The sequence below is a fragment of the Aspergillus flavus genome, chromosome 2 (genome assembly GCF_009017415.1).
Source record: "Aspergillus flavus chromosome 2, complete sequence".
NCBI classification, from domain to species: domain Eukaryota; kingdom Fungi; phylum Ascomycota; class Eurotiomycetes; order Eurotiales; family Aspergillaceae; genus Aspergillus; species Aspergillus flavus.
Window position 1 is genome coordinate 710,001 of NC_092409.1, and position 26,390 is coordinate 736,390.

At 46.5% G+C, this 26,390-nt stretch overlaps 9 protein-coding genes across 9 annotated transcripts; 2 read left to right on the forward strand and 7 right to left on the reverse strand.

Moving 5' to 3' along the window:
• Positions 1–1,760: 1,760 nt before the first annotated feature.
• On the reverse strand, positions 1,761–2,730 carry F9C07_9648 (putative metallo proteinase; the record flags this gene model as incomplete). The annotated part of the gene is made up of 2 exons (XM_041290517.2): positions 1,761–2,446; positions 2,613–2,730. The coding sequence occupies 2 exons, from the start codon at positions 2,728–2,730 to the stop codon at positions 1,761–1,763; spliced, it is 804 nt and encodes a 267-aa protein (XP_041142092.2).
• A 1,697-nt stretch (positions 2,731–4,427) lies between these two features.
• Positions 4,428–5,541, reverse strand: F9C07_9649 (protein kinase; the record flags this gene model as incomplete). Its single annotated transcript, XM_041290518.1, has 4 exons — positions 4,428–4,653; positions 4,714–4,877; positions 4,933–5,432; positions 5,505–5,541. 4 exons carry the CDS (start codon positions 5,539–5,541, stop codon positions 4,428–4,430), a joined length of 927 nt encoding a protein of 308 aa, XP_041142093.1.
• Positions 5,542–6,479: 938 nt separating this feature from the next.
• F9C07_1181829 (uncharacterized protein) lies at positions 6,480–7,342 on the reverse strand. Its single transcript, XM_041290519.2, has 4 exons — positions 7,087–7,342; positions 6,911–7,009; positions 6,806–6,856; positions 6,480–6,740 (listed from the first exon to the last, which is right to left on the reverse strand). The coding sequence occupies exons 1-4, from the start codon at positions 7,231–7,233 to the stop codon at positions 6,732–6,734; spliced, it is 306 nt and encodes a 101-aa protein (XP_041142094.1). The 5' UTR covers positions 7,234–7,342; the 3' UTR covers positions 6,480–6,731.
• Positions 7,343–8,576: 1,234 nt separating this feature from the next.
• On the reverse strand, positions 8,577–9,626 carry F9C07_9652 (putative alcohol dehydrogenase; the record flags this gene model as incomplete). Its single annotated transcript, XM_041285126.1, has 1 exon — positions 8,577–9,626. One exon carries the CDS (start codon positions 9,624–9,626, stop codon positions 8,577–8,579), a length of 1,050 nt encoding a protein of 349 aa, XP_041142095.1.
• A 214-nt stretch (positions 9,627–9,840) lies between these two features.
• F9C07_2251722 (uncharacterized protein) lies at positions 9,841–12,021 on the reverse strand (the record flags this gene model as incomplete). Its single annotated transcript, XM_041285127.2, has 2 exons — positions 9,841–11,784; positions 11,847–12,021. The coding sequence occupies 2 exons, from the start codon at positions 12,019–12,021 to the stop codon at positions 10,475–10,477; spliced, it is 1,485 nt and encodes a 494-aa protein (XP_041142096.1). The 3' UTR covers positions 9,841–10,474.
• A 2,036-nt stretch (positions 12,022–14,057) lies between these two features.
• On the forward strand, positions 14,058–14,494 carry F9C07_2225048 (uncharacterized protein; the record flags this gene model as incomplete). Its single annotated transcript, XM_041290533.2, has 4 exons — positions 14,058–14,072; positions 14,121–14,182; positions 14,239–14,328; positions 14,383–14,494. 4 exons carry the CDS (start codon positions 14,058–14,060, stop codon positions 14,492–14,494), a joined length of 279 nt encoding a protein of 92 aa, XP_041142097.2.
• A 2,103-nt stretch (positions 14,495–16,597) lies between these two features.
• Positions 16,598–17,622, reverse strand: F9C07_2276868 (uncharacterized protein). The gene is made up of 3 exons (XM_041290520.2): positions 17,131–17,622; positions 16,988–17,066; positions 16,598–16,925 (listed from the first exon to the last, which is right to left on the reverse strand). The coding sequence occupies exons 1-3, from the start codon at positions 17,270–17,272 to the stop codon at positions 16,823–16,825; spliced, it is 324 nt and encodes a 107-aa protein (XP_041142098.1). The 5' UTR covers positions 17,273–17,622; the 3' UTR covers positions 16,598–16,822.
• Positions 17,623–20,938: 3,316 nt separating this feature from the next.
• F9C07_2276869 (uncharacterized protein) lies at positions 20,939–23,298 on the forward strand (the record flags this gene model as incomplete). Its single annotated transcript, XM_041285122.2, has 1 exon — positions 20,939–23,298. The coding sequence occupies exon 1, from the start codon at positions 21,178–21,180 to the stop codon at positions 23,296–23,298; it is 2,121 nt and encodes a 706-aa protein (XP_041142099.1). The 5' UTR covers positions 20,939–21,177.
• A 1,006-nt stretch (positions 23,299–24,304) lies between these two features.
• F9C07_2276870 (putative epoxide hydrolase) lies at positions 24,305–26,160 on the reverse strand. Its single transcript, XM_041290522.2, has 3 exons — positions 25,007–26,160; positions 24,824–24,931; positions 24,305–24,758 (listed from the first exon to the last, which is right to left on the reverse strand). Exons 1-3 carry the CDS (start codon positions 26,006–26,008, stop codon positions 24,600–24,602), a joined length of 1,269 nt encoding a protein of 422 aa, XP_041142100.1. The 5' UTR covers positions 26,009–26,160; the 3' UTR covers positions 24,305–24,599.
• Between the last annotated feature and the right edge of the window lie 230 nt (positions 26,161–26,390).

Here is a 26,390-nt window from a genome sequence, read left to right on the forward strand (position 1 = left end):
CACCACAACCACTCCCCCGCATGAATCTAGAACTCTCCTCCTTTTTCTTTTCCATCCTTGACTTTCAACCTTCGGAAGCAGGTATACGACATATATCCATATATGATGAGATGAGGTACGATTGCTCTCACTTGGCACAAGCCAACATGTTCCAGTGAAGCTGTGGGGGACGTATTCAATCAATGTGGGGTCAAGAGAATGGCATCGCGTTGAACAGCCTCCACGAAAGAACTTTGAGAAGTCACCTCTGCAGACTTATGTCCGAGTATCTTGTAAAATTCTTCATATTAGCCATCTCGGAGATTGCTCTTGTCGCTATGCTACTCTACCAAGCTATCACAATCATGCAGTTGAATCGATACTTGGATTTCGCACGATTAGCCAAGGACCTATATACTCCGTGGTTATTCATGTCACTATGTAAAGGCGAAAGCCCTTATAGCGAACCACACCCAAAGAGTTGGTATTTTCGAGTAGGCCACTGAGCGGGCACTTGCGGGCGCCTTGAGTTGTGCCTGAAATTGCCTAGCGTCAAGAGTACCTGTTCAGGAATAGCGCACTCTTTGAAGAGCTCCTCATGTGACCCGAGTCACGTGCAACATTTACCAAAATCTGGTCCAACTCACTAAACCCAGAAGGGTAGCAACACAAAAACACCTCGTCCGATAGGCCGGTGAGGGCAACGGACTACTGTCACAGTCTGATATGCTGCTAGTTGACTCGCAAGACAATGGTTGAAGGAGAAAAACGTAGTATTTTTTTCTGGCAACATAAGAATAATGTTTTTTGCCCACTATAACTCATTTCGGAATTCTGCTCAATGACTCTACAAAGCGGGTAGTAACCGAGGAACAACATCCCCGTGAGCTAAACATACAATGGGTTAATGATGAGATCTAGTACAGTAGTTATTTCATTTGACTATTGCCATGGAAAGGCTCAGTTCGGCGCTTTGACTACTAAATCGAGCAAGTATCGATTTTCTTTCAACAAAGTAGTGCGGAGAGCCCTCCACTATATATTTCACTTCATTGAGCTCAAGACCTCCGATATCCATATATCGCCACAACTAAACAAAGATCGAGTACAAACGCAACCACGTACCTTCTCATCACCAGATTTCATTCTTTCCATGTGATCTCTGTCTTTGTGTTCTACCAGCTGATTGTACACAATGGCTGCGTATAAGGTTCCAAGATCCCCGACAGTGGGGACAGATATTAGCAATATATACTACCTCACCCTGCCACTCCACCCCCCAAAGCCAAATCTCCAACACACGACGAAACAAAGGGATCCAAGATCCTTGAATACAATGCCGAGAGGTCTCGGAAGTGTTCAGCTCCTTCCGGCAGTTACAACACTGCTAGTGCAGATGTTACAATATACAAAGTACAGAGTATATGCATGGTATCCACAGAGCAAATGAGCCGAAACACAACATCAGAGGTTTAACTTTCGCAACGTATGGTTTTATACAGAAGGTTCTAGAATTTCTTTGTACTGAGACACAGGGGTCTCGTGAATGTATACTACTATACTAACAATGGTCAGATGCCAGTTAACCCGGTATCGCCTTTGTGACGAAATGAATGAGAGCTAATTGCAAAGATAATCAAATACAACCCCGACTCCACTGCTGACTCCATCTTAACCCCGGTAATACTCACGCCACGATGCACTTTTGTTTTCGAAGGAAAACTGCTTAGTTGGTAACGTCGCAGTTGAGGAAAGCAGCTGCGATAGCATTAGTAACAATTTTATTCGTGGAAACCTTGGAAAACCTTACACTTGGAGAAGAAAGCATAGCTCTCAGCATTCTCAAGAGCAGCAGAAGAGCTCAAACCATGCACAGCATCATAGCCATACGTCTCAGGACCGAAGATGCCCTTGGTATGGGCCATCTCGTGCAAGCTAGAGGTGGCCTGATCCAGAACACTGCAGGAGTCCGACCACGCAGGGAACTTGGTAAAGTAGGCAGGGCAGGTCCGGATACGTCCGTAGGTTCCGTCCGTCTCGCCGTAGGCAGTCATAGTGAAAGCGTGGGTGTCAACGCAGTCGATGCCCTCCGGAGTGCAGTAGTAGGTCACGACTCCCTGGTTTCCATTCGTGGCCTCCGTGGCGATCTTGTCCAAGACACCGGCGACGCGGTTGCGGGACTGGGCGTCGTTGGTCTTGAAGAAGCTCTGGAACAGGTTGGCCGAGTAGTCAGAATTGCTGCGGATGAGGTTCGCGCCGGCTTGGGCCATCTTTGCTGCTTGGGAAAGTGCGTTGTCGATCGTTTGCTTTCCCTCAGGAGTGCAGTTTTCGAGGGTAGCGCGTGCGTCGAGAGGGCTGGCGACGGCGCCTGCGATAAGGGGGAGAGCGACGAGGGTCTGGAAGAAACGCATTTTGATCGCCGGAATGCAAGAAAAATTGCTAAAGCTGAAAAAGACAGAAGTAGATGCTAAAGATCGACTAAGAAGTAATGATTGGCAGCCACCAGGGCTTATAACGAGTGTATGGGAAATAGAAAGAAGGATGGTGGTTTTCGAGAAGACTATTGACTCGGCGACCGCAAGTCGATCTTTTATATCAATCCTGAACGGCCCGCCAGGCTGTTCCGGACGGACCCAGCTCCAGCCGTTTCATTATGTTCCATTGATCTGTCTGTAGGTTGTCGTCCCATGTTTCACCATTGTAGTGCCGATCGTCTGCCAATCGATGCCGCAAGAAGGCACCAACAACCATGTCAGACCCACCGGCTCCATAACTGTTTCCTGACTGATACCAAGAACACAGACGGAACCCTCGAACGGCTCACGGGGAGATCTGTCACTAACAGGGTGCTCATACGAGGAATTAAAACAGATACCTAGAGCCTTGTGATGTAGTCTTACCTTCGTATCCCGTATCAACTCCACTTCAGCCGTTCTGCATGCTCATCACTGCAACCCTCACGATAACAGCCAAGACTCCCCTGATTCAAGAACCATGGTCCCCACCACGCCACGGGTAAGGGCTCCACGTGTGGCTTGAACGAAAAATTCCAAAAGCAATGCTTAACTAAGCGGGATTAAGATTGTTTTTTCGAATCTTAGACAAGGAACTGGCTTATCTCCCCCGAACGCGGGATGAGTGCCGGGATATTATTTTTTTAAGCCTCGAATGTCTCTCAATGGAAGTTGTTGAGAGGCGGTGTTCGAGAATGGTACCTTACCTGAAACCCGACTTACCTGAAAAGAACAAGGTAGGGTTTGCCCTCCTGAAACACTTTAATTTAGAGTTTAGTCTATATTGATGCCTGAGGGAAAATGTTAGACCCTTATTCAGCTTTCCCGCGGGATACTCCCGGCCAAATGACCTATCGATCCGACGGAGCAAACCCGACATTTGTCCCGTTTCATCTCGGGAATAGCCTTCCGTATAGGGCCAGTGAAAGGGTCTATCCTAGTCAATTTCGGGTATCACGGTAACTCACAGGGAAATGATCTGGTGATTACTGCACTGATGATTTGCGATAACATACGGATTCTTATCTTCCATCTTGATTGATATCAAGGCTTTATTATTATTTGTTGGGATGTTGGTTATAAGCTGGGTATTCTCGGACTTCTTTCGAGAGACACATGGTCTATTGCGCAGCTATTCAGAGCGATAATATTGAATAAGGAGCTGCTGGTTGGGGTGCCGTATCTGAGGTTTCAATTCTGGTTCTTCAGGAGTCGAGATTTGATAGGTTATCTATACTGCACATCAACAAGTATAGAAAGTGCTCTAGTCATCCTCGACACAATCAAGGCGAGAAAGCTTCAATTGCGTTCGCTGTGCCCGAGAGATACGGTCAGACATGGCTAACTCTCCCGTAAAATGGAAGCAGCGACAGCAGAGTCTAAGTGGTGGAAGATATAGCCATGCGCCAATAATTGGGAAGTGATCATTAGAAAGGGGCAGTGGCTATGAAGTGAGACATGACTCGGATTAGTGGCCTGCAGAAGCGGAGCTGATCCTATAAGAAGCTTCCATCAGCGAATGTAACATGCCTTTTGTCCAGGCGATGCCATCTTTTTTCCCGATGACATTTCTATATTTCTTCTGACTTTAATTAGGAGTAGAACCTGTCGCCCCCTTACAACTGTGACGGCTATCAAGAGCTAACCACTATCACCGTCAGTTATCCGACACAGACACAAACAAGGAGGAGATTTCCGCGAGCTGTAGTGCATAGTTGAAATAGTTGAAATATTAATTTGTACATAATTGTACTCAATCATCATTTGTTCTCGTGTCCTGTTGATTACAGACCCGCATATGCAAGAGAGAAATGCAATGACTTGAGTAGAGGAATGTTCCGAATGGATATGCCCATGCCTTGATTCTAGCGGCCCCTAGTCAGCATCGCTTACACAACATCATTGACCGGATACCAATTCCCCACAAATCACTCTTTATGAGCTCCTATGCCGAAAGTAAGGGTGGGAGCGGGCCTGCTTGGCAGACATCCTTCGTGCAGGATCAAATTCAAGAAGAGCATCTAAAAGACGTAATCCATGCCTTTCCAATCCAGGAATTAGATGTTCATCATTGTCACGCTTCCACTTAGGGAATGATGGCTTATAATCCGGGAAGGAAGTAACTCCTGGCCAAGAATCTTCATCCGGGGTACCAAGGAGACTATAAAAGAGTGATGAGATTAGCTCGTGACATGAATGCCACGGGGTCAGGATACCATACCGGAAAATCTTGAAAATCTGATCAATTTCCGAATCCCCGGGGAACAAGGGCTTGCGTGTGCACATCTCCGCAAAGATAGCGCCACATGACCACATATCTACTGACGTTGAATATTGGGGACCGCCGAGGAGAATCTCCGGAGAACGATACCACAGTGTGACGACCTGTATGACGGTGAGTTACTATTTGATGATGGGTTTCAGGACAGGGCGACGGTACCTCGTGCGTATAGGTTCTCAAAGGAACGCCAAAAGCTCTTGCCAATCCAAAATCGGCTAACTTTAGACTGCCGTCACGATTGATCAGAAGATTTTGAGGCTTAAGGTCACGATGAAGAACCCGACGACTGTGGCAGAAGTAAATGCCTTCGATGAGTTGAGACATGAACTTTTTGATCATGGCTTCCCCTAGCCCCATATCCATGCTTAAACCATTCGGGAGAGATCTACCGCGTCCGCCATCGTTCACGGGAAGAGCGTCCATGTATTTCTTGAGATCGGAGTCTAGATGTTCAAAGACAAGGTAGAGTTTATAACCCTCTGTGTGGATGTTGAACAATCTAACGATATTAGGGTGGTTCATCTCTTTGAGCAAGGATATTTCACGAATAGTTGTACTAGGGACCCCTTCATCGTCTGTCTCTAATCGGACCTTCTTTAAGGCGACAATCCGGTTGGGATGAGCAAGCTCACGAGCTTTGTAGACGACACCATAAGTCCCTAATTATCGACATAAAGTCAGACGGGTCCCACAGGCTTGCGTTGATAGAGTTCGAGTCGCATAGTGCATACCTTCTCCGATCTTTTCGATCTTCTGGTATTTCTCCATGGCGATAGAAGGAACAGTGACCGGTGGCCCCGATTACCAGACGACTTCACGAATGCGGATTTGTCAAAGAATCGGATAAAGCCACTAGGCCAGGTTAGCAACAAATATCGTTACAGTATGTATGTCATCAAATGTGTACTAACCACCAATGCCCTCTGGGTTGCAGAAAGGGGCGGAGGGAAATAATCTGATGCAGGGGGAGTTGGGACTCTCAAGGTTTTGTAAAAAAGAGGGGGTAAGACATCACCCTGGACAACGAACGGCTAACCAAAGGCGGGAATCTGATTCATCGGTTCAGTATACGTCCCTTGAGCATCATCCCGCAACTATACGGGAAGTGCCGCCCGGACCCTCGACATAATCTGGGGAAGAAATTCTGTATTACTTTTTTTTTCGCAGGAAGGAAAAGTCTACCCCACGAATTTACGACGCTATTTCCAAACCATAGGCAAATGCTTCATTTAACGGGGTGCGAGGGTATCCTAGCGGGGGTTGATCGCCTTGCATCGCAATGGGTTGGCAGGGAAACCACCAAGTCACGTTGAATGGCCGTGGAAGTCGCCACATAGTCACATTAGGTCTACTTTGAAGGTTATATACACTGTCCACAATCCTAGTTCCAATGGTTGAATTGGATTGACAAGCAAATATATACGAGTTAAGGTCGGACACCTTATATTCGGTCATTATCTATGGCATTATATATGACGTTTGTAGCATTTCCTATTGTCTTCCAACATGAACGTGGCTGGTATCACTGCCGGTGTACCATTCAGCTTTGGAATGATACTCATGTTTCTGGGTATCATGAACTATCTGATTAATGCCTAGTAACTCGGCGCCGGATGGTCGGCCGCTTCGACCCTAGGCAGACCGACCAAGCGAGCAATTTAAGTAGTTCGAGCAGTTCAAACAGCTTTAAATGAGCTACATAATCCAAGTAAATAGAATCGCTGACCGAATAAGTCAAAAAATGAAGGGAAATGCATTACGGCGGAGTGGCCCCGCTCGTTCAAGGGGATGATCTGAGTGACAAATAGTGTGATTCCATACATACAGTCTGATAGTCACCCTAGTTATGTCCCAAGTACCAAAGTATCAGACAGGTCAACAGAATCCTCCATGTAATCCAATCACGTGGCTATCCAAAAACAAACATACTTACAGTCCTGCGGTGCTCAATCATGTTTCTAACGCTGCTGAAGTAAAATTGTGAGTTCCTATCACCTTGCACTGGGACACGAAAAAGAAATAGACTACTTACTCCATTAACACGGTTATAGAGGTTCTTATCGTTTCCAAGATTGCTCAGTGTCTATCGAAATCAAATTAGCCAGCTTACAGTATATGTCGTAGGACAAATACATACAGGGTTCGCAGCCTGATACTGCGCCGAGTGATCAACCCTAGGTTTGCCATCCGGGTGCTGAGCTCTCTGCAGCTGTTCGTTGACCCTCGCTTTGGTCCACTATGTCAAAGTCAGCGGACACCATAATCACCCTCCAAACTGATTTATAATTTCTGTAGATAGATAGAGATACATACCTTGTGCTCGGCAACGGCACCTTGAATTTTAACTCCTGCATTAACAGCACCGTGGATGGCATCTGCCCCAGCCCATGTACTGCGCAGACCAGCACCTAGGGCAGTGTTGAAAGCTTCGCCGGTTTTGTAGGACTTGTTTGGACTCATAATAAACGAAGCGAAAGGATGCAAGGAAGTTCCGTTAAACGAGTCTTGTTATCTGGGGATTTCAGATGGATACTGACGAAGTTACTTTGGATACATTGACACAGAGAGATCATACGGGTTATTTATATGTTCTACTTTAGAGAGCCTTTCTATAATCATGTTTATCCTATTGGAATATTGATAGACAAAGTCATGATAAAGGAGGTATGGACACAAGGCTTAGTGATTGGCAAATCGATAGTGCTGGGCCTCAATTTCTGCAGCCACAAAAGTAACATACTGGGATAGGAAATCCTGCAATTTCGACGGTCCAGTATTGTCTTCTCTAGGGTTATCAATAGCCGCCGCCCAGGCGAGGCTGTGTGTACTAGCGTTGCCGAGAGCGTGTGTTTGCTCGGGATTGGAGAGCGTAAATGCCGGCATTTCTGTAGCTAAGCCTGGATGAGGCTAAAAGGCTTACGCGATAGAGAGGGGGTAGCGTTGGATACGAAGAGGCTGAAACTGATTGATAAGTTGATGCTCTGGGAAGACATACGTTTTCTGGTGTTGTGATGGCTTAACAATGAGTTAAAGATGTCTATTCGCTCCATCCCCTCGTGTGGCTTGCATGCTGAAGGATATCTGCCGCTACAAGTAGGTGGCACTTCTTCGTACTCTAAGTAATCGACTCTTAATCTTACTATATCATCTTAGCGAACCATAGGTCTTGTGAAGCAATGCAAGATAACTGACTTTTGCTTACGGCGCTAATACATTGGCACATGTTTCATCCTCATCGCAAGACGATTGATCATTCATCCTAGCTGAGCGAGGCCTGAAACCATCGGACTTTTGTGGTGGGGATGACAAGGAACTCACTCAAAAGTATCCGATCCCAGGGACAATGTGCCAATCAATACCTCCTGGCCTTAAAGTCAATATTTACGGATTTGAGCGCGAGGAGTGCGCGTACCAATACTGGAAAAATTGCCGAAAAAGAAAGAAATAGATACTGGCCAAAACTTCAAGCCACCTTTTAGTGCTTTTCAGTGCCTTGGAAACAGACTGCCAGTGGGATCAATGAGATTGCGGGAAACTGGTAAGTCATTTCTTGTTGTATTGCTTTGTCCTTCATGCTTCATATGCTCTTTTAGTAAGTATAGTTGAACACCATATAGAGTCATCGCTTTAAACTGGTGACTGGTACATGTAAAGAATCTCGTGCTGGTTAGGAAGACTCTGTGCAGAATTTGGTTCAGTAACCGTGCCATTGATCCATAAAATGTCTTTTTAGCTGGGGCAGCTACTCAATTTGAACCTGCAACAATAGCTTAACTACTACACTGATTCGCACTTTCTAAGTATTAGATCAAAGGATGTTTCAACACAAGCTTTCCAAATTTCCCCTGATCCGCCACTTTCTCTAATTCTTCCAGAGCCTCCTCTGCAGGTCCCTCAAATACCTCAATAACCGGCAACTTAAACTCTTTTCCATAGTGCTGAAGTACCCACATGAGACTGTCCCACATTTTCGCCGCATCAGCTGGCCTAGCAAGACTGACAAATGGCTCTGGTGCACCAGGAGGATGGAAAATGACATCGTAATCACGGCCACCGAGGACAAATTCGAAACGGTCTCCAGCCCAAGGGGAGAGCGATGCTAAATGAGTATCATCCCGGTCTGCTAAGGCGTCCAAGAGTATTTTTGCAGCGTCAGGTGTCGCGGCTGCGTCGAGACCAAATACCGGTCCAAGACCAACTTCCTCTACAGCCGCCTTGATGTCCTGCACAACGCTATCTTTCCTGTAGTCAAAACAGCGTGTTGCACCTAGGCTCTCAAGCAGCTCGTGGCGACCCGGCGAAGCCGTGACTATGATAGATTTGATGCCAATGCTACGTGCAAGCTGAATAGTCGAGATACCGACTGTTGTGGCGCCACCTGCAATCACAAAGACTCCATCCGTTGGCCCTTGGGTCATTGATGGGAGAGGCAGGTGTAGATTCAAAAGGGCATCATTGGCAGTCTGAACAACAGTCATGAGACCCGCAGCATCAGCAGGTGGTACATTTTCTGGCACCTTAAAAATGTTCTTCGGTGGGATAGAGATGTACGACTGGTGAGATCCGTATCGGAGAGGCCGATCATGATTTGCGATCGTGTACCCAGCCACTATATCCCCAGGTTCAAATGCAGTGTCTCCCAGACCAGAAACATCGAGAACGCGTCCGCAGAAGTCGTTACCAAGGACTCGATTGCGAGAGCCTAGGAGCTTTACCGAGGTGATATCAGAACGGTTCACACCAGTGAAGAGGACTTGAATTAGGATTTCGCCTTCGATAGGTTGGGGGATTGGCAAATCTCGGCGACCGCAGAGCTCCCCATTTTCGTCGGCATAGAGAGCGGTGTTATTCATCTTTGCTTGGTGAACAGCTAAGGTCTTCTGATCTGGGTTGTGGAGAGTAATGCGAGGCAGGAGGCATAAGAGCGAGATGTGCAAGAGTGCAGTGCATGCTGCTTCAGACCCTGCCCCGGGACTTTAAGATTAAAATCTGGATCCTCGAGCTTTATGCCAAGCGGATTGCGAAACGACGGTTTGAGATACCCAAGACCTTCTAAGTAGAATCTTCCACATATACTAGCCATTCACATATGGCCTAGCGTCTCTTGGACTCACGGCCCGGGACTCGGGAGTGTGGGAACCCGGAAACCCTGCCACGTGCCCTACTTCCGGGCCGGATCTCATGGACATCCGGGGGCGGATTCAGTATAGCCGTACCCTAAAATCACATACAACAGGGCGATGATTCCGTAAGCACTCAAAATTACTTTTGATGGCGTGTCTTAGCTCGTCTCATGCTGTGTAGCGAAGTGGGTTTCTCACATGTAAGGCTATTACAATAGAAGGTGACTAAGTGAATCAGAAGCTGGGGGTCCGTTGAACATACATGGTACAATGTATACAACACCTGCGAAAGGCAACAGCATTCTAGAGCACGGAAGAATGCGCGATACGCATGTATTGATTCCGTGTATCAGAGGTTTATACTACCCAAAATCCGCCCTATTTCTGAGGTGTAACTTGTGTCTACGATTGAAAATCATATCCATCGATGAGGTATCCAACATCAGAGTATATGTACAGAGCCCTTTGTCTCAATTGCTTTTAAGCCCCTGTCGTTGGTTCTCAAGTAAGGTTCAGATCTCTTCCAGCTTTTCATGTGAGCCGCCATTCAGAAACAGTCATGCATTGACGAGGAGCCGCTATGGCAATTTCGCTGATCGTGTAACAACATCATCATATGTCGGTAGAGTGCATGCCTCGTGCCACTCAGGAGCCTGCAAGCACTTTATACCTCGTAAAGTATTCTCCGAATATTCTGTATTCCATGACTTCCGTTCGATATAGTATGGGGTGGGTAGAGAAACAAAGTGTGACGGCTTCTCTGGCGTACTCGAACTGTAGCTCGGGAGGTTGTCACCGCTCGTGTCCAGCGTACTCACACCAATAATCTTAACAGGTACCTCTAGCGTGGACATTCGTTGAAAGACGGACGCATTCGGCATACAGTACGAAAGACGGAGCTCGAGAGCGTAGGCACGCGAAACAAGGCAGGAATGGAATGTGGGCGCAAGGTCGCTGTTGCTCGGTAGGCTGACTGGGACCATAACCGATGCTGTGTAATAACAGCCAGAGCTGGGGGTGAGAGAGAGTCCAGTTTGTGTCGTAGAGCTGGGCTGAGAAGACTGGTCAAAGCCGGAAGAACCCGAATATTGCGGTAACATATGCTTGGTCCACCTGATGGATGAGATGGTGTGTGAGGGAAGGGAGCTGACTTGGACGTGGGCCCCTCGAGACATTTGGTCGGCGATTATATTATCGATAGATGGATAATCGTCCTGCGGCTTTGTGCTAAACAGAGTCGACTGTTTGAGAGTAGGGTGAATTTTGGCAAGTCTGGGGGGCAGTGTGTCTCTGACTGGATCAAATCGAAGCTGCAAGGCAACATCGGTATTCACCGTGTCGGTTGGTAGACATAGTGAAGGAACCTGGATGGGCTGTAATATAGATACCACGGCTTCAAGTCGACCCAGCGCCTGTCTTTTCCATTGGCTTTTGACTTCTTGCACGATACTGGACCTATACATGTGCTTCTCAGACCTGCTGGAAGAAAGCCCTCCCCCATGGACAGGGACAAGATGCAAGGGTTTCGTACAACTAGCTAGTGTCTCCAGCTTTCCATTGTTTGGATGTTGCTGACACACGACAACACGGATGAGATAGGAGATTTCGCATAGGCTTTGCGACAAGTTCCTCAGAAGCAGACTAGGCGGAGCTTCTGTATGTGCCTGTCTGATGCTAGTGTGGGTTGCCTCATGGCTGCATGGCTTCAGAGGAAATCGGTTTGGAACGATGAATGTATACGGAAAGTTGTAGACTTTGCCTGGTCTGAGAATACGAGAAGCCGGGTAGTTTACGTCGTCAATAGGTTGATCGAGGGTTAGAAATGTATGAGAGGTGCTGGTCTCCAGCTGAGTGGTTATGGGCTGCAACAATGTCACCCGCGACGAACCTACAAGGGCTCAACGTCAGTCTAATTCAGCAATAGTTGTAATGAATAACAAGAAGGCGGACCTTCCAGGCTGATATTGATCTCACTAAACTTGGTTTCGGCATCCACAGTAACCTTAACTTCTCCTTCAATCTGTTCACCCGTCGTATATCGTTGTCTGGAGTTGTCAAATTTAATCGATATCTTGGGCGCTGGACGTCTATTCAACAGTGGACGGCTGCGGCAGGTGGGTGACATGTTTTAAGTGATCGTTCTGTTACTTCGGGAGCAGTAAAAGACCGGTTCGACAACGTATATTTCACTCTGGACAGAGAGACTGCGAGCATCCAAGAAGCCTTTTAAGCAATAGGTCTGTTTCATTCTTTTCCCCTTTTCTATTCTCGGCTAAGAGGCAGCAAGTTCAGCATTCTTAGTGATCGGGAAGCCCGTTCTTCCACACTCGGGTACACGCTCCCGAGTCGGCTATGGGCCCTCACTGATGGTCTGTATATCGAAATTATCGAGTCCACCAATAAGTGGCCCTGTTGGCCCTCTTTGAAGTAGTACATGATTTAGCCCTTGGGAAAAATATACAGATTATATATGTAGGAGAGGTCTCTTCGCATCGCAGATATATTGCTACGTCTTTTTTTTGTAGACTAGGAATAATAGACATGTTATTAAAAAGTGAAGGAACAGCGCCCTGTAAAGAAGACATTCAGAAATTGTACATGTATCGCTCTTATAGATGCTTCAGTCTCCAGAGAAGCTTTGAGTGCATCAAGCTCTCGTGGAAATGAGGTCGCCGTTTATGTGAAGTACCTACCTCGTCGGGTAGCAATTTTGCATAGCTAACTAGGAATTGCCGACTCAAATCTGCAACCAGGGGAAGACCCAGCTCACTGGTACTAGATCGGAAAAGAGTGAATGGCAACATAAGGAAGTAAAACAAAGAAAAGGGTTGACACTGCGTGATCATGCTGTACCGTATCCGGGTACATGTACCCGGGCGATGACTTTATCCCGTAGCATGATAAAAGTTTTGCGCATGCATATTAGCGGTCAAATAGGCCTTCGAGTGCAAGCTCCGAGGCCACAAATAGATGTACCGTAGTGCGGCACACACGCCTGACATCTTTCTTTGTCTTTAATCCTTGCTGATGTGCGGAGTTGGAGGCAGAGTCTTCAAAACCAAGGAGACATCCACATCGAGATGGGGTTATTAGTATGCCAGCTGCGACTTATATGGGTAACATCCGAGATGGTCGTGGAAAATAACTTCACAACGGACGTTTTTGAAACACTCATTGGTGTAAAGTGAGCGCTCAATTGATGTGGTTGCTGTAAATCTTTCGTAATGATTGTATGATTATGAGCATCCAGCGGTAGCATACTCACACACGAACGCGTGGACTTAAACTGCAACAGGTTCTACAAGGTTGCTGAAATGACGGCTGCTGGGACATAGGCATTCTATACGGGAACAGAATCAACCAGGTCCATATGTAAAACCATGCCGTTGAGAGACATTGCTCCAAACTGTAGCTAAATTACTACGTGTGCGCTGGTCTGAAAGTGGATTTTAAGCCAACTACAAGCACCCATTGGCCTGTTCTTCGACACAACCAGTTGTCCAGCCGATCTATGCCACTAAAGTAGTGCTAATAAACGCGGAAAAGTATTACATACAGACCTTATTGATCAAGCAAACAAGGGACGGAGTTCAGTAAATTTAGGATTTGCGACCTCAGTGCTTAACACAACGTCCTTTCGATGTGTTGGATAGCTGAGAACATGCATTGAGCTTCGCCTCGTTTACAATTTAATATATAGCTTATAGTACCCTGACCATCATGGCGGCACTGATGTGGTTCTCGGCTTCATGATTTCCTCGATAACATATCTCAGGAGTCATTATTGTATAGTTTGTGCAGAATATATATCAATTTGTCTCGATGTCGCACTATATTTCTCAATGAAGCAACAACATAGGGAAACTCCACATTTTGATATTGTAGGAAAGCCTGGATTTGTAAAGATCATCTAGCAATACCGATGAGACACGGGTAATTTACCCGTGAATGTAAGTTCTGAGCCTTGACTAGTACTTCGTTGCTCGTTGCTTTTCTATCTGACACGTCACAACAGAAGGTGATCAACTGACGTGTCCGCCCCACAATTCGCTTAGGGATAAAATTGGTTGAGCTTTAGAAAAATTCCCATTTGAATCTTCGAATACCCCAGAATTTGTTCATTGAGAGTCAAGGTTCAGCAAGACATCAAGCATTTCCAACATGCCGACGACCTACGTTGGTTAACCCAACCTACCTGTGTATGGACACTACTAATCCTTATAGGCTATGCGATTGCTGTTCCAGAAGAATGAATTGAACCAGGTGACCAATAAATGGGAGAAAAGGTAGTTCTCAGCGTTAATATAACATTGTGAGTGGTTCTAATGCTTCATCATCGTAGTTATATCTCTGAGATCGCCAAACTGGGAGGTCGGGTGACTCGCCTCAACACCCCACAGGTTACTGCCGGTACCAACGGCTTGATCTACCAGTAATTGTATCCCGGTCGTCGATCCTAGTGAACTTGTTTATTAATCCGTATTAGTGTGACAATGCCCGATAAGTCTTCTCCACGTCTTGAGGGGGTTAAGTTTGGCCCAAAGCGGTTGGAAAAATTGGGCAAGCTTGTCGACGGGTGGATTGTGCCTGATAAATGAACTCATTATAATCTCACCAAACTGTACATTGCTATTAAGCGACTGCAATTCTCTATCGGTTGTCTGATTGCCTTAATTGCATAGCTTCTTTGTTCAAGTTGGCCATATTTTGATCAGTTACTTCGACTTGGTTGCATTGTTCCTCGTCTGACCTCGATAATAACAAACATTCCAGATAGATTCTAAGCCAAACTTATACTGGAGACTCTTATTCATGTATGAAAATGGTTTATCCAAGCAACTACTTCTTGACTAGGTGGATCCCTTCAGATAGCTACTACGTCCTGAAAAAGGGAGCCGATGAGTACGGCTATTTCATCAGTACTAATGCTGGGCATGGATCATTCCACTGAATTCTCCGAGAAAAAGTAGGTTAGCTGTTAGGGTTACTATGATAACGAGGAACAGCATTCGGGCAGGACATCAAGACAGGAGATCTCGTGCTCTCATCTTGCAAAAAGGCGTTGTGTCAATACACTCGACTGAAGCCCTCGTCGGTGCATGACTTGCAGGTGATCTTGCAGACTGGTTTGGTTGCCGCATTACAATCATCACCGGATGCAGGATATTCATCGTGGCTGAACCGAGTAAAGCCGGGGATGTCCTGATGATTTGCGGGAGTTACAATACGTCCCCTTGAATACTATGCTCAGGTAGGGAGTTTTGTAGTATCCTGCTATCAAAGCACGCGTCTTTTCATATACGCCAACAGATCAGTTTGTCGCGAAGACTCCAAGTACTACTCTTACTGCACGAGATATAATTTCTTCGCTGTGAAAGATGACCCTGTACGGTGAATAACAACTAGATATCGGTATTGGGCCTCAGAACCGTGTCCAGAATCTCTTAGGGTTGTTCTAATAGCGAGAACGAACTTCTTGCACAACAGATTTTGGTCTACAGTTTAGAATTCTAAACGTCGAGTGACCATAGACTGTGGTTGCTGACCTAGCTTAGAGGTGACTGTTTAATTACTATGCGAAGCGGTGGCCGGACCGGCAACGTTAGTTTTAGAGTAGGGACTAGTCGCGTATCTTTTGTTGTGGACTGTCTGGTAAAGCTTAGATTGTATATAGAATATATACAGTAGGGAGGAAAGATATTATGTCTCAATAGATAGAGGCTAAATACAGAGGGTAGACATCCTGACGCATTTCCAGCGGACGAGACTCGAAATGTATGAAAAAGCAGTATCAAACGTGGCGGATGGTTGTAATGGGAATCGTTACTTATTGCTTGTCATCCATGAAAACGCAAATGGTGTTTCAACATGCTGCCACGTCGTTAGTTCGACGTGTCATGTCCAACTGCGGCTGGATATTGCTTTTTCCCAACCACATTGGCCTTGGCGCCTGTGAGCCTATTGACAGAGCCTTTGTGAGAAGATCAGTGGAGTAGAGGGTCAGAGGAATCAATCAGCGTATGGGCACTGTTCACTGGGTATGCACAAGAAGCTTCCGAGGCGAATGCCAAGCGATGCTAGAGCAGACAAGGTTAGTGATATGCTGTGGAAATATAGACGTGGAACTATCATCATCGTTGATCGGTGGATTCCTGAGGCAGTCGCAGCTACCACCCCCGAAAGAGGCACGTACCAGAATCAGGCTCTTCAGTACATAAGCTCTCATAAAACGCTTATGCATCTATGTAGACCCACAGACCGCGTTTCCTCGCAAGGGCTTGAATCATGGCGGTCATTCATTACCCTTTTCAGTATCCTATGCTGTGTTCAGAGCTCTGGCTTCCTGGAAGAGGAATCGCGACGCTTCCTGGATGGAATGTTCAGAAATCCGCTTCTCTCTCTGCCTATGCCCTTGCTTTGTGATCCTTTGCTAGGGGACACTACTTAATCTTGCCTATCGAAATGTTTCTACAAATGGAGAAAGCAAATTCCTTCCAACTCCAAGCAGTAGTAGAAGCCTGTAGTACTGGAACCGTCTAATTACTGAAAACTGTAAATCGCAAACTGCGTCCACAAGATCCTCGTTTTCCCCTTTCGCATGTCTGAGGCTGCGCAAAGGAGGTGCTTGAAACAGAATATCAAAAGATTGACAACAACCACAAAATACTAAGGAAAAAAAAAAAAAAAAAAAAAAAAAAGTTGTTTGAAGACTGAGGTAAGGGGCTCCCATAACTACATCAGAAAGAAGATGCTTACATGGTTGGATGGTAGGTCCTTCGAGATTAAAAGAGTTGTTGATTGGGAAGAGACAAGCTCTCAGAACTATTTACAAACGTCCTGTAGCTACTGGTCTGACAACCCCAACCATCCATGTAAACAAAAGGGTATGACAGGTGACATTCAAAAAGCCCAAATCGACCTTAGGTCTAGTTGGCGTAACACTTGACAGAGTTGACCTGGGGGTGGCCGTTCTGGTTGCTGCCAGGGCTCTGGACATCGCCAGTACCGCCGCCATTGCATGCAGTGGACCTACAGAAAAAGCACAAGTCAGCCAGGATCTCCCTACCAAAACATAAGCAGGGAATACATACGACCAGAAGCGGCAACGGTAACCACTTGGGATCGTAAAAGACCGGACATTGTTTGAGACAGGAGTACCGTTCAAGTTGTCTGTACGCGATCAATAAATTAGCTATAATCACAGTGGTTGATTGCATTTAGGGAGGTCACGAACAGCATTGGTGTTGAATGTAAACGTTAGCGGTGATACAGTCACCGGCCTCGTTGATACCATTACAGATCTTGATGTTGATAGCCTCTTCTGCTACAACGCCCATAGCGGCCGCGAGCATGGCAAAGACAGTAGTGAAACGCATGATGGATAGTTTGATAGAGAAGAAGTGGTCTTGGAGAAATGGATGACTTGAATTCCCAGGGCAGAACTCTACACTTTATACCCTTTTTTGGCCCCTTTTGTTGCTGCCGACCTTTTCTTGCTCCCAACCTTTTTTTGCTGCCAACCCTTTCTTGCTGCCGACCTGCATATACGCTGAATTCTTGGGATGCAACACCATACTGGATTTGGCTTGCAATGTAACCTTTGCTAGAAAATAGCCCCCAAAGTTATGGATCCAAGTGGAGACATAAGAAGAGTGTCTTTTGCAAAGTGACAAGATCTTGTCGTTGCTGGAAAATGGAGACACAAGGGGAGATGTGACAGGACAGGTCGTTTAGGAAAAGAAGGTTCTATACAGATTAGTTTCGAACCTGACCAATCGAGAAAAGGTACATACTGCAGGAGTTGGAATCAGCCTCACTTTGGGGCCCACTGTGGATCATTCCCCATGGGATCCGGCTCTTCCGGCACAGGGGTTTCCATGATGGTGGAACATCTTCAGGGGGCATATTTTGGTGAGCACTTTGGAATATACAGGCGGCATTGGCTTGCGTGAACTGTGTGTTATTTAGTACTGCCGTTTAATACTTTATTTTACGTCACGGTCCATCATAAATATCCGACCCACAGTTCTTCTCGAGCTTCACTAGAAGACCGCTGCAGTGTCTTTTATAACAGTAATCCTAGGAATATCTATATAGTATTGCTTTTCAGGGAAAGATTGTAAATACTAATATAATGGATCATACTTCTCTATTCTCTCTCCGTGATCTGTGTTATGCATTTTATGCTCTCCTGTCGGTTCTTGACCGTGGGGGCCGTTTTATACAAGCTCCGAACTAGGATCTTAGTTCAAATCGAGCCCTTACTTACACCAAACTAAATGTGGTAAATGAGATGTTGCCCTTATAGGCTTGGTTTGGATCTGGTACTGTACACACTGTGGACTACACAGTATACTGCATAAACTAGACTACTTGCTACTCATTTTGTTGGTCGAATCAAATTCCATAGCGGAGCAAATGCCATTCATGGTTTGGTCCTGGTTCTGAATAGTGCGGGATTTCCATCTATTGGCCCAGTGCGTACTTCCGCACTCTACTAAAGTCCTCTAGCTGCGGTATTCGAGGCTATGCAATTCCCGAGGTCCTAATGATCAGGTTATTTGAATTTTCTATTGAAATGCAGATTCCTTGGTATTTGAAGTAGATTTGAAAATATATGACACGCGATTGTGCGGAATGTTTCGCCTACCTACTCTGGTTATGATTTAAATGTGCAACCGCGGCCGCATTAACCTATGTAAAAAACCCAGCAGCAACTTACCTTTTTATGAACCAACCCGATAGCGACTATGCAGTGAGTATGTAAAGCACTTACGAGATGTCTAGCTGCAGTAATATAGCGGAAGTTCCCTGCCCCCGGTTCAACCTCGGTTAGTAAGCGCGGTTTGGCAGCTCCAAGGTTTCTGCAGATTCAGTACGGCTGTTGCGGATGCGTATCGGCTCGTAGACCCACTAACAGAATCCACATTTGAGCCGGGGCAGCACTAGTTAGGGACCGGAATTCTTCAACGCGGTTTTAGAGTTCGAGACTGCATTTACGCCATTTTTGCCGAGGTGTTCAAAAGTTCAGTGGCCCCGAATATAAGACATCGATTCTGTTCGCACGTTGATCCATGGCAAACCTTGACATTGTGGTCTGCTCGCTTTCCTTATACGTTTTTTCTCAGTCGATCTTTGGTATTCCATTTCCTAAAAGATATAACTTAAATTGTTGACGCTGCCTAAATTAGGCCTAGCGCTATTCTTCCTAAGCGATATCTTCTTCCCGCAGTCATGTTGATAGATTCCAGCAACTCAAGCAAATTAAGAGGAATCCAACCAACCTCCCCTTATAGCATAAATCACACCAATACTACTCGTAAATATGATGGCGATACTAAGAGCTGGCAACATACAGTCACTTCGTTTCAGAGTCATCTAGAAAAGCCTTCCGAGCAAGAACAAGCACACTTACCCTTCACGAGTTTGAAAGGTGCTTCTAAGCCGACGGTTGCTAACCAGATTACTGCACTCTTTAGGGTTACTGTCTATTGGCAGTATAATTAGAAGCCCTACTTGACCGCTGTTATAAATAGGCTTAGTTAGGTGCCTTATTATTTTTTCAAGTGTCCCCGGATACCCGCCGGTTAAACCTATGCTATTCCCTTAACTTAACCGTCAGGTTAAAAAGACTTTATACCTTAACTTAACTTCCCATTTGAGAGTTAGGTTTAGGTTCCCACTCGAGCAGTTCATGTAGCCACGTAGCCAGGCTGAGGGACGTGCAAGTGTTGGTTAGAATTACGGCAAGCATATGATATGTGCAAGGACAAAAGAGTATTTTTCAGTGGACGAATTCAGTACTTGCCAGTGCCGCACGTCTAAAGTGAAATTGTCAAGATTGTAGTTCCATCCCTGCGTAACCCGGTTTAGCAGTGGTTGGCTTAGTAGTCCCATATCTCATAGATATGCATTAATACATCGTGGAGAGGGAAAACGCCATGCAAAAGCCCGACGGGTGCTCACTTGATGCTGTGGATGGAGGCTGAGGTTAATAAGGATCTTATAGTTCCTCTCTCTTCGGAACCTTTCGAGAGATACATATCCCGCTACACGGTTATTCTCATCCTCGTCGATTTAAAAGGGTCCTGCAGCAGCTCCTTCTAGGAAGCATGGTCGCCTTGATGGGCTGGATATTCCTGGCCGGAGCCCTAGTTTGCTCTATAGCCGAAGTATGCTCCCTCGTCACTCACCTGATACGCATACTAGCCTCCGCATTCACACTTGATTTACTCCCAGTAGGACTATAACCCAACTACTACGGGGCAATTTCTGACACTGAAGTTTTATGAGAGTATTGATTCCATATTATTAATATCACTGCTAGTTCGGATATAATCAGAAGAGGTCTACTGGTCAGCAGCTCCTTTCCTGGATGCACGATTGGAGCAAACAGGGGAGATACTGTCAAGGTCCATGCCATGAATACCAGACAGAACAACGGTAGTGCAATCCACTTTTACTGAGTCTGAGAGCTATATTCAAGGCTGATGGACAGTACCCAGTCCATTACAGCGTGTCCTATCGGCAGCGGTCTGAGCTAACCTACCCTGACACGAAGAATGCTATGGACCCAGGTGATCCCACCCCCGTTCCGCTCGAGAAGCTTGGGAAAGTGTTTCAAGTGAAGTTTTAGTACGTCGACTGGCGACCGCGGACTATTATACCAGAGTCAGGTCGAGTGTTACAGCGCTCCACAGAGAAATAGAGCCCCTCTGAATGGTACTCACACCTAGGTCTTAAATGCTGGAACCGGTGTGGCTAGGCGCTTCAAGATGGGAAGTACTACCAGTGAATAACTCTGTCTCGCAGCATGATAAATGCTTTGCGTATTTATACCAGTGCCCAGAGGGCTATCGCCTTGTTGCTCGGACATCAAGGTCATAAACTATAGGTGTCCCAGTGTAGACACGGGTGGCACATTTCATTGTCCTTAGCGATAGCTGTTGGGTCGCGAGAAATCCCGCCAAGCTTACATGTCGATCCCATCTCTTGATCTAGTCTGACCCCTCATTTCTCGGACTATATCATACCGAGCTCTCCACATTATGGCCATCCTCAATATATACCGTTCAACGAGTGTTCGGTTATTTGCACTTTTCGTTATTCGACGAGAATTCAGGTGGATCTCTGAGCTAAAATCCCAGGCTCTCGGTATGCCTATCTAAGGACGTCCGAGGTAGTACTTTATTACCCCGGGCTAATCTAATAAAGTGGAACCGCAGTCCCATGTACACTTGCTAAATTTTGCCCAACCTACCCCAACAATCAAGAGAAAAAAATGCTTTCCGTGGCATTTCTTGTATACGCCACTGGCACTCTTGCGGCTGCTAGCGTACAGTATATACAATCGCAAGACTTCCGAATTGGGGTTGATCCTGATACCGGGGCTGTGCTTTCCATCGTGAACCCAAGCGATAATGCCTCCATGAGTTGGATCAGTGGACCAGACAACGCATCTTGGCAGCCTCTCGGTAGCAGATGGGGACTAGGCTATGCAGATCTAGGTGATCTCAACCGCGCATTTTGGAACAAGCTTGACCTCACGCTCGGAGATGACCACATGACTGCATCCTACGCAATGGACAAGCTAAATGTTAGCGTTACCAGATGGATAGACACATCTTCCAAGAGCTTCCAGGAATGCTATTCGTTTCTTAACACTGGTGACGATGCGCTGAATCTTAGTGATGTTGGGTCTGAGTCGCTGGGAATTTACCTCCCTTTCAATGATCATTATACCTCCACAGAAGATGTTCTGGAGTACCGGGCTCACGCCCACATCTGGGCCTCTGGTGAGAGCTCGTCATGGGTCAAGCTGACACGAATGGGTCTGCGAGGACCTCATCTTGGCCTTGTTCTCACGGAAGGGGCATTGTCAGGTTATAGTGTGGAGTCGCGGAATACGGTGACATTATCTAACACTCGAGGCTTCTTTCTTATACATCCTAAGGTGCCGAGTCTCCAGAGTAAGGAGACAAGTCAGATCTGTTGGACCATGTTCTGGCATGATGATTGGCAAGACTTTTTTGAGCAGAGTCTCAAACGATCAGATCATTTTATCCATATCGAAGCATCACCTTGGACGGCGGTTGAAGGTGACACTGTCAATTTGACAGTATTTGGGCGACCTGGAGACAGTATCTCTTTCAATGGAGTTGATCTCCCACTTCATAGGGAAACGGGCTTGTATTCAACCTCGGTACAAGCAGACAAGGCCGGCGAGAGGCAATTAACGTTTACCCTGAGGAAGGGTGACCGTGAAAACAATGCTACTGTCGTCCTAAATACCGTGCAGGACATTGATCAGATTATTGCCAACCGCGTTAAGTTTATTACCACGAAACAACAGCTAAACGCATCCTTCCCCGACAGGTCAAAGGCAGGCGCATATGCGGTCTATGATAACCAGATGGAAGGCATAGCAAGTTTTGAGACTGCATCGGACAGGAATACAGGTCGAGAACGCGTCGGGATGGGCGTATTAGTAGCCCGATGGCTCCTAGACCATTCTGACGTAGACGTCGAGAAGTCTCTTCGGATTTATTATAACTATGTCAACAACAAGCTCCAAGATTCATCGGGCTACGTTTATGACTGGCCGATTGGGTCTAAAATAGCGTCTCTCCGTTTGTATGACTGGTCATGGGTGATGCAACTTCATCTTGCTATGGCGAAGCTGGGAAATGAGGCTGTAACAAGTCATGGTAACTATACTGCTACGCCGGTGGAGCGTTTAATGTCTACCATGGAACGCTTTTACACGGAAGGAGGGGAGACTCATTATTCCATTGGTTTGCCTATCTTCGAAAGTCTCACCTTTCTGAAGGCATACGGATATAGGGATGCATATCAGCGCGCGCTAGAACTGTTTACGGCCCATGGCAAACAAATCGCCAATATTGGACAGAACTATCCCTCGTTCGAAGTGAACTATGAGCAATCGATAGTTGCTCCTGCTGCGATTATCTTACTGGAGTTGTACCGATCCACCGGCGCCAAGCCCTGGCTGGAGGCCGCTCATGCTCATTTTGATCGCCTCGAAGCCTTTGGAGGCCGACAGCCGGATTATCATCTTCAGGATATTGCAATTCGCCACTGGGATGGATATTGGTTTGGGAAGGATCGGATGTGGGGTGACACGTTTCCTCACTACTGGAGTACTCTGACCGGTATCGCAATGCATCATTATGCAAATGCTACTGAAGATAAGACGTATAAGACCCGTGCTGAGGGTATTCTACGAGCAAATCTCGCTCTCTTCACGGAGGAGGGACGAGGCCATTGTGCTTTCATCTATCCCACTACTGTCGACGGACGTAAAGGTCACTATCTAGACCCGTACGCCAATGACCAGGACTGGGCGCTGGCTCACATTTTGCAGGTGAGAGAAAATCACTAGTAGCTGTCATCTAATATTATTGGAATGTCGGGGCATTTCTACCAGCTTCTATTTGTTGAAATACTGATGATATCTTCCTGGAGTATACTGGTTTCGGTGTCTCGACTCTTAAAGTAAGCCCGAAGGTGTTCCACGGACAGCTAATACCATTCCTCCGCCTAATATTATCGTGATATGCGGCCCCTTGTAATAGCTCGTCAACGTATTAATAGAATGAATTCGCAGTCTCTGTATATGAAATGTCTCGGATAAGGTGGTCACGGCGCGACCATGATGTCCATGGCATTTTGTCGAGTGGGCATGATATATAAATACTTAGTGCATTAGTCTACCTTCGAATTGTACGTCTAATTGAGAGATGTAAAGAACTAGATAGAATAGTATGTATCTAATAAAGTAGGATATGATAGTAATAATATCATTATTGTTCTCTTGTAGTCCTTTGAACCAACCCAGCGAGATGTTCCTATCCGGAGTTAGGTGGTAGACGGTAGACAGTGAAGTGACAGCACTAGCTAAACGCCTTGATATGTCCTCTCACTTGACAGTGATTCATGAAATCGGCTGATCTAACACGTCAGAATTGTTTGCCAGCCTCACTGCCCAAGAAGTTTATTGTCGAGCGAAGCCGCCGCAATCCGAAGTTACAATGACCCGTGTCAGCCAATTCACCTGACTGTGATGGCTACTCTAACTAGAGTAACCTGCGAGGTCAGAAATCTCTATTTGGAGAAGAATGAAGTTCGATACCGTCTGGGAGAGAGGGAACTGGAGATTTACCATGCATCAATTTGGCACCTTACAGGATGTTCGAGAATCGGGCAAGAGGGCTTAGAGTGTCGCGCATTGGAGGGACGTGAGAGAGTCGGAAAAGCTTTGGTTCTCTAGATTTTGGGTTGGTGTGATTTAAGGTCCGTAGGGCTCAAAATTAGGGCATATTCTTACGTCTGACGAGAGTTGTGCCAGACAATTTTTAACGCTCTTCCTGGCTCTGATGCAGCATCATGTTTATTTTTTTATCTGCTTTGAAGAGCTAATTTGAACGCTTGTAAACCTTGGGCAATCACTGTACACAGCCGATGAAGACGATGACCTCAAAGACTGGCCACAAGATAATTAATTTACCACAAAAATAAGCCTCGAAGGTCAGGCAGATGAGATCGAGGTCCTCAAGTGCTGTGTTGTGCGACCCTGGTGTGTTTGGCGGATTTTGCAATTTCTCGATAATATCCCACCGTAGAAGGACGCCGCTAGGTCACCAATAGACATACCATGATGGTTGCTTGATTTTTCCTCGCGAATCAGGCAGGTAGCGTTTCGACTCCATTTAGACAGTCAAAGAACTCTCGCAAATGCGCAGCATATAGGTGCCAGTTACTTTGAGCCGGAAAGTGCCCTCCGAAGGCATGTCGCATGAAATAAACAAGGTTGGTTGCCTGACGCTCGGCCCATGATCGAGGCTGTGAGTCAAGATGTTAATTTCAAGGTCAATGACAGGAGGCTGTCCTCTCGGAGTATCTCTTACCGCTAAAGGGAATGAAGCAAGTTCAGGGAAAGGCCCATGTTGGTTGCCCCATTGGACCAAGCCCGTTGGCACCTTATATGAGGGAAAGTCGACTCCCCCGCTCGTAGGCTATCATCGATCAAAAGACATCAGCAACTACTTATTCCAACTTTTTGAACCGCTGGTGGTATGTCCAAGGCTTACAATCAGCGTTTCCAGGTAGGATCGCATCGCACCGTAAGGCGCCTGTATCCACAACGTGAATGCTTCCGTAATGAGTTCCTCCATTGTATACTGGTATCCATCGCTGCCGGCGTATTTCAGGTCCCATAGCCAGCCGGCAAACCCAACGGGACTGTCACCCATTGAGAGACTCAAGGCCAATGGCTTCTGAGCCTGCACGGCAGAATACACAGAGTGGTCTGATTCAAACGCAGTGAAGGATCCAAGGTATGCATTCTCTTCTGGTGTCGTCTGATTCCCAGAATACCGATCGATGTCGTCTTGCGTTGGCGGCACGAGCATAAAGTCTAAGAAGTGTCCGATGATGCTATCAGGCACGTCTGACATCATCCAGCTGGAAACGAAGTATCCAACATCCGTGCCCACCACACCATAAGTTCCATAACCAAGCTCTTTCATGAGCACATCATAAGCGGCACCCATGGTTCGAGCATCCATTCCACTCTCCGTAGGTGCCGGGCTGAAACCATAACCAGGGAGGTCAGGGGTGACAAGGTGGAAAAATTGAGCGAGAGGATCAATGATCTTGTCCCATTCCAGATGAGTCGATGACCAGCCGTGGAGAAGTAGAAGAGGGATGGCACTATCATTCATAGAACGGTGGTGCACAAAATGAATGGGGATATCGCCAGTATAACCTGCTGCACCAGGAATCACAACCGAGAAGTGATCACGCTTGTTCATACGGTCTTCTACTTCCGACCAGTTATAGTGTTCGGCCCAGAATGTTGATAGCTCAGCCATGGATGCCGCTGGGGGGCCTTCTTTGGTCCATTCATCGGAGATACCGTAAGAGGGGCGATAAGAGGCAGCCCGGCTTTTGGCGAAATCCACCAGTTCCGAATCCACGCGGATATTGAATCTTGTTGGAGTCTGAGAGAATGGGAAATCAAAAGGCAGGCCCCTTTCCGCCGCCGACAGCCCAACGGCGACGGATAACCCGAAGAGCAGATGCAACAACATGTTCTTGTGATTTGATACCAAATGGAAAGGTAGAAAGTAAGGCAAAGACCTGAAGATGTTGTTCAGGGCAGGCAAACATACTTTACATATTACATGTGTTCTATTCTCGCGGCGGAGTTCCGGAGTTGCTACGATGAGAATATTGCATGGCGCCAAGCCTGTGGGCGCAACATCGACCCTTTAGTGGGATAGTATATTCCTCTGCTGGCTTAAAGTCCTAATCTCCTGAACTATATCTCGCTCTGCTGCTTGAGAGCCGAGTCGGGCTGGCACCCGATATGGCTGAACCAATCCATGTTTGCCACGTCGCCAATCATAACGAAGCTAAAATATCCAACGGGAGTACTGTACATTCCATAGCATGATTGTGTGTGAGTGGATT

Bases quoted from the DNA above. Each gene is read 5' to 3' on its own strand.
- F9C07_2276868 (XM_041290520.2), bottom strand. From the start codon at position 17,272: ATGCGTTTCACTACTGTCTTTGCCATGCTCGCGGCCGCTATGGGCGTT. The intron at 17,067-17,130 runs GTTCGTGACCTC...GATCGCGTACAG, and splicing joins TTACATTCAACACCAATGCT to ACAACTTGAACGGTACTCCT. The intron at 16,926-16,987 runs GTATGTATTCCC...CTTTTTCTGTAG, and splicing joins TACCGTTGCCGCTTCTGGTC to GTCCACTGCATGCAATGGCG.
- F9C07_2276870 (XM_041290522.2), bottom strand. From the start codon at position 26,008: ATGTTGTTGCATCTGCTCTTCGGGTTATCCGTCGCCGTTGGGCTGTCG. The intron at 24,932-25,006 runs GTAAGCCTTGGA...GATCGATGATAG, and splicing joins CCTACCTGGAAACGCTGATT to CCTACGAGCGGGGGAGTCGA. The intron at 24,759-24,823 runs GTAAGAGATACT...CTTGACTCACAG, and splicing joins TTGCTTCATTCCCTTTAGCG to CCTCGATCATGGGCCGAGCG.
- F9C07_1181829 (XM_041290519.2), bottom strand. From the start codon at position 7,233: ATGAGTCCAAACAAGTCCTACAAAACCGGCGAAGCTTTCAACACTGCC. The intron at 7,010-7,086 runs GTATGTATCTCT...ACTTTGACATAG, and splicing joins GTGCCGTTGCCGAGCACAAG to TGGACCAAAGCGAGGGTCAA. The intron at 6,857-6,910 runs GTATGTATTTGT...TGATTTCGATAG, and splicing joins AGTATCAGGCTGCGAACCCT to ACACTGAGCAATCTTGGAAA.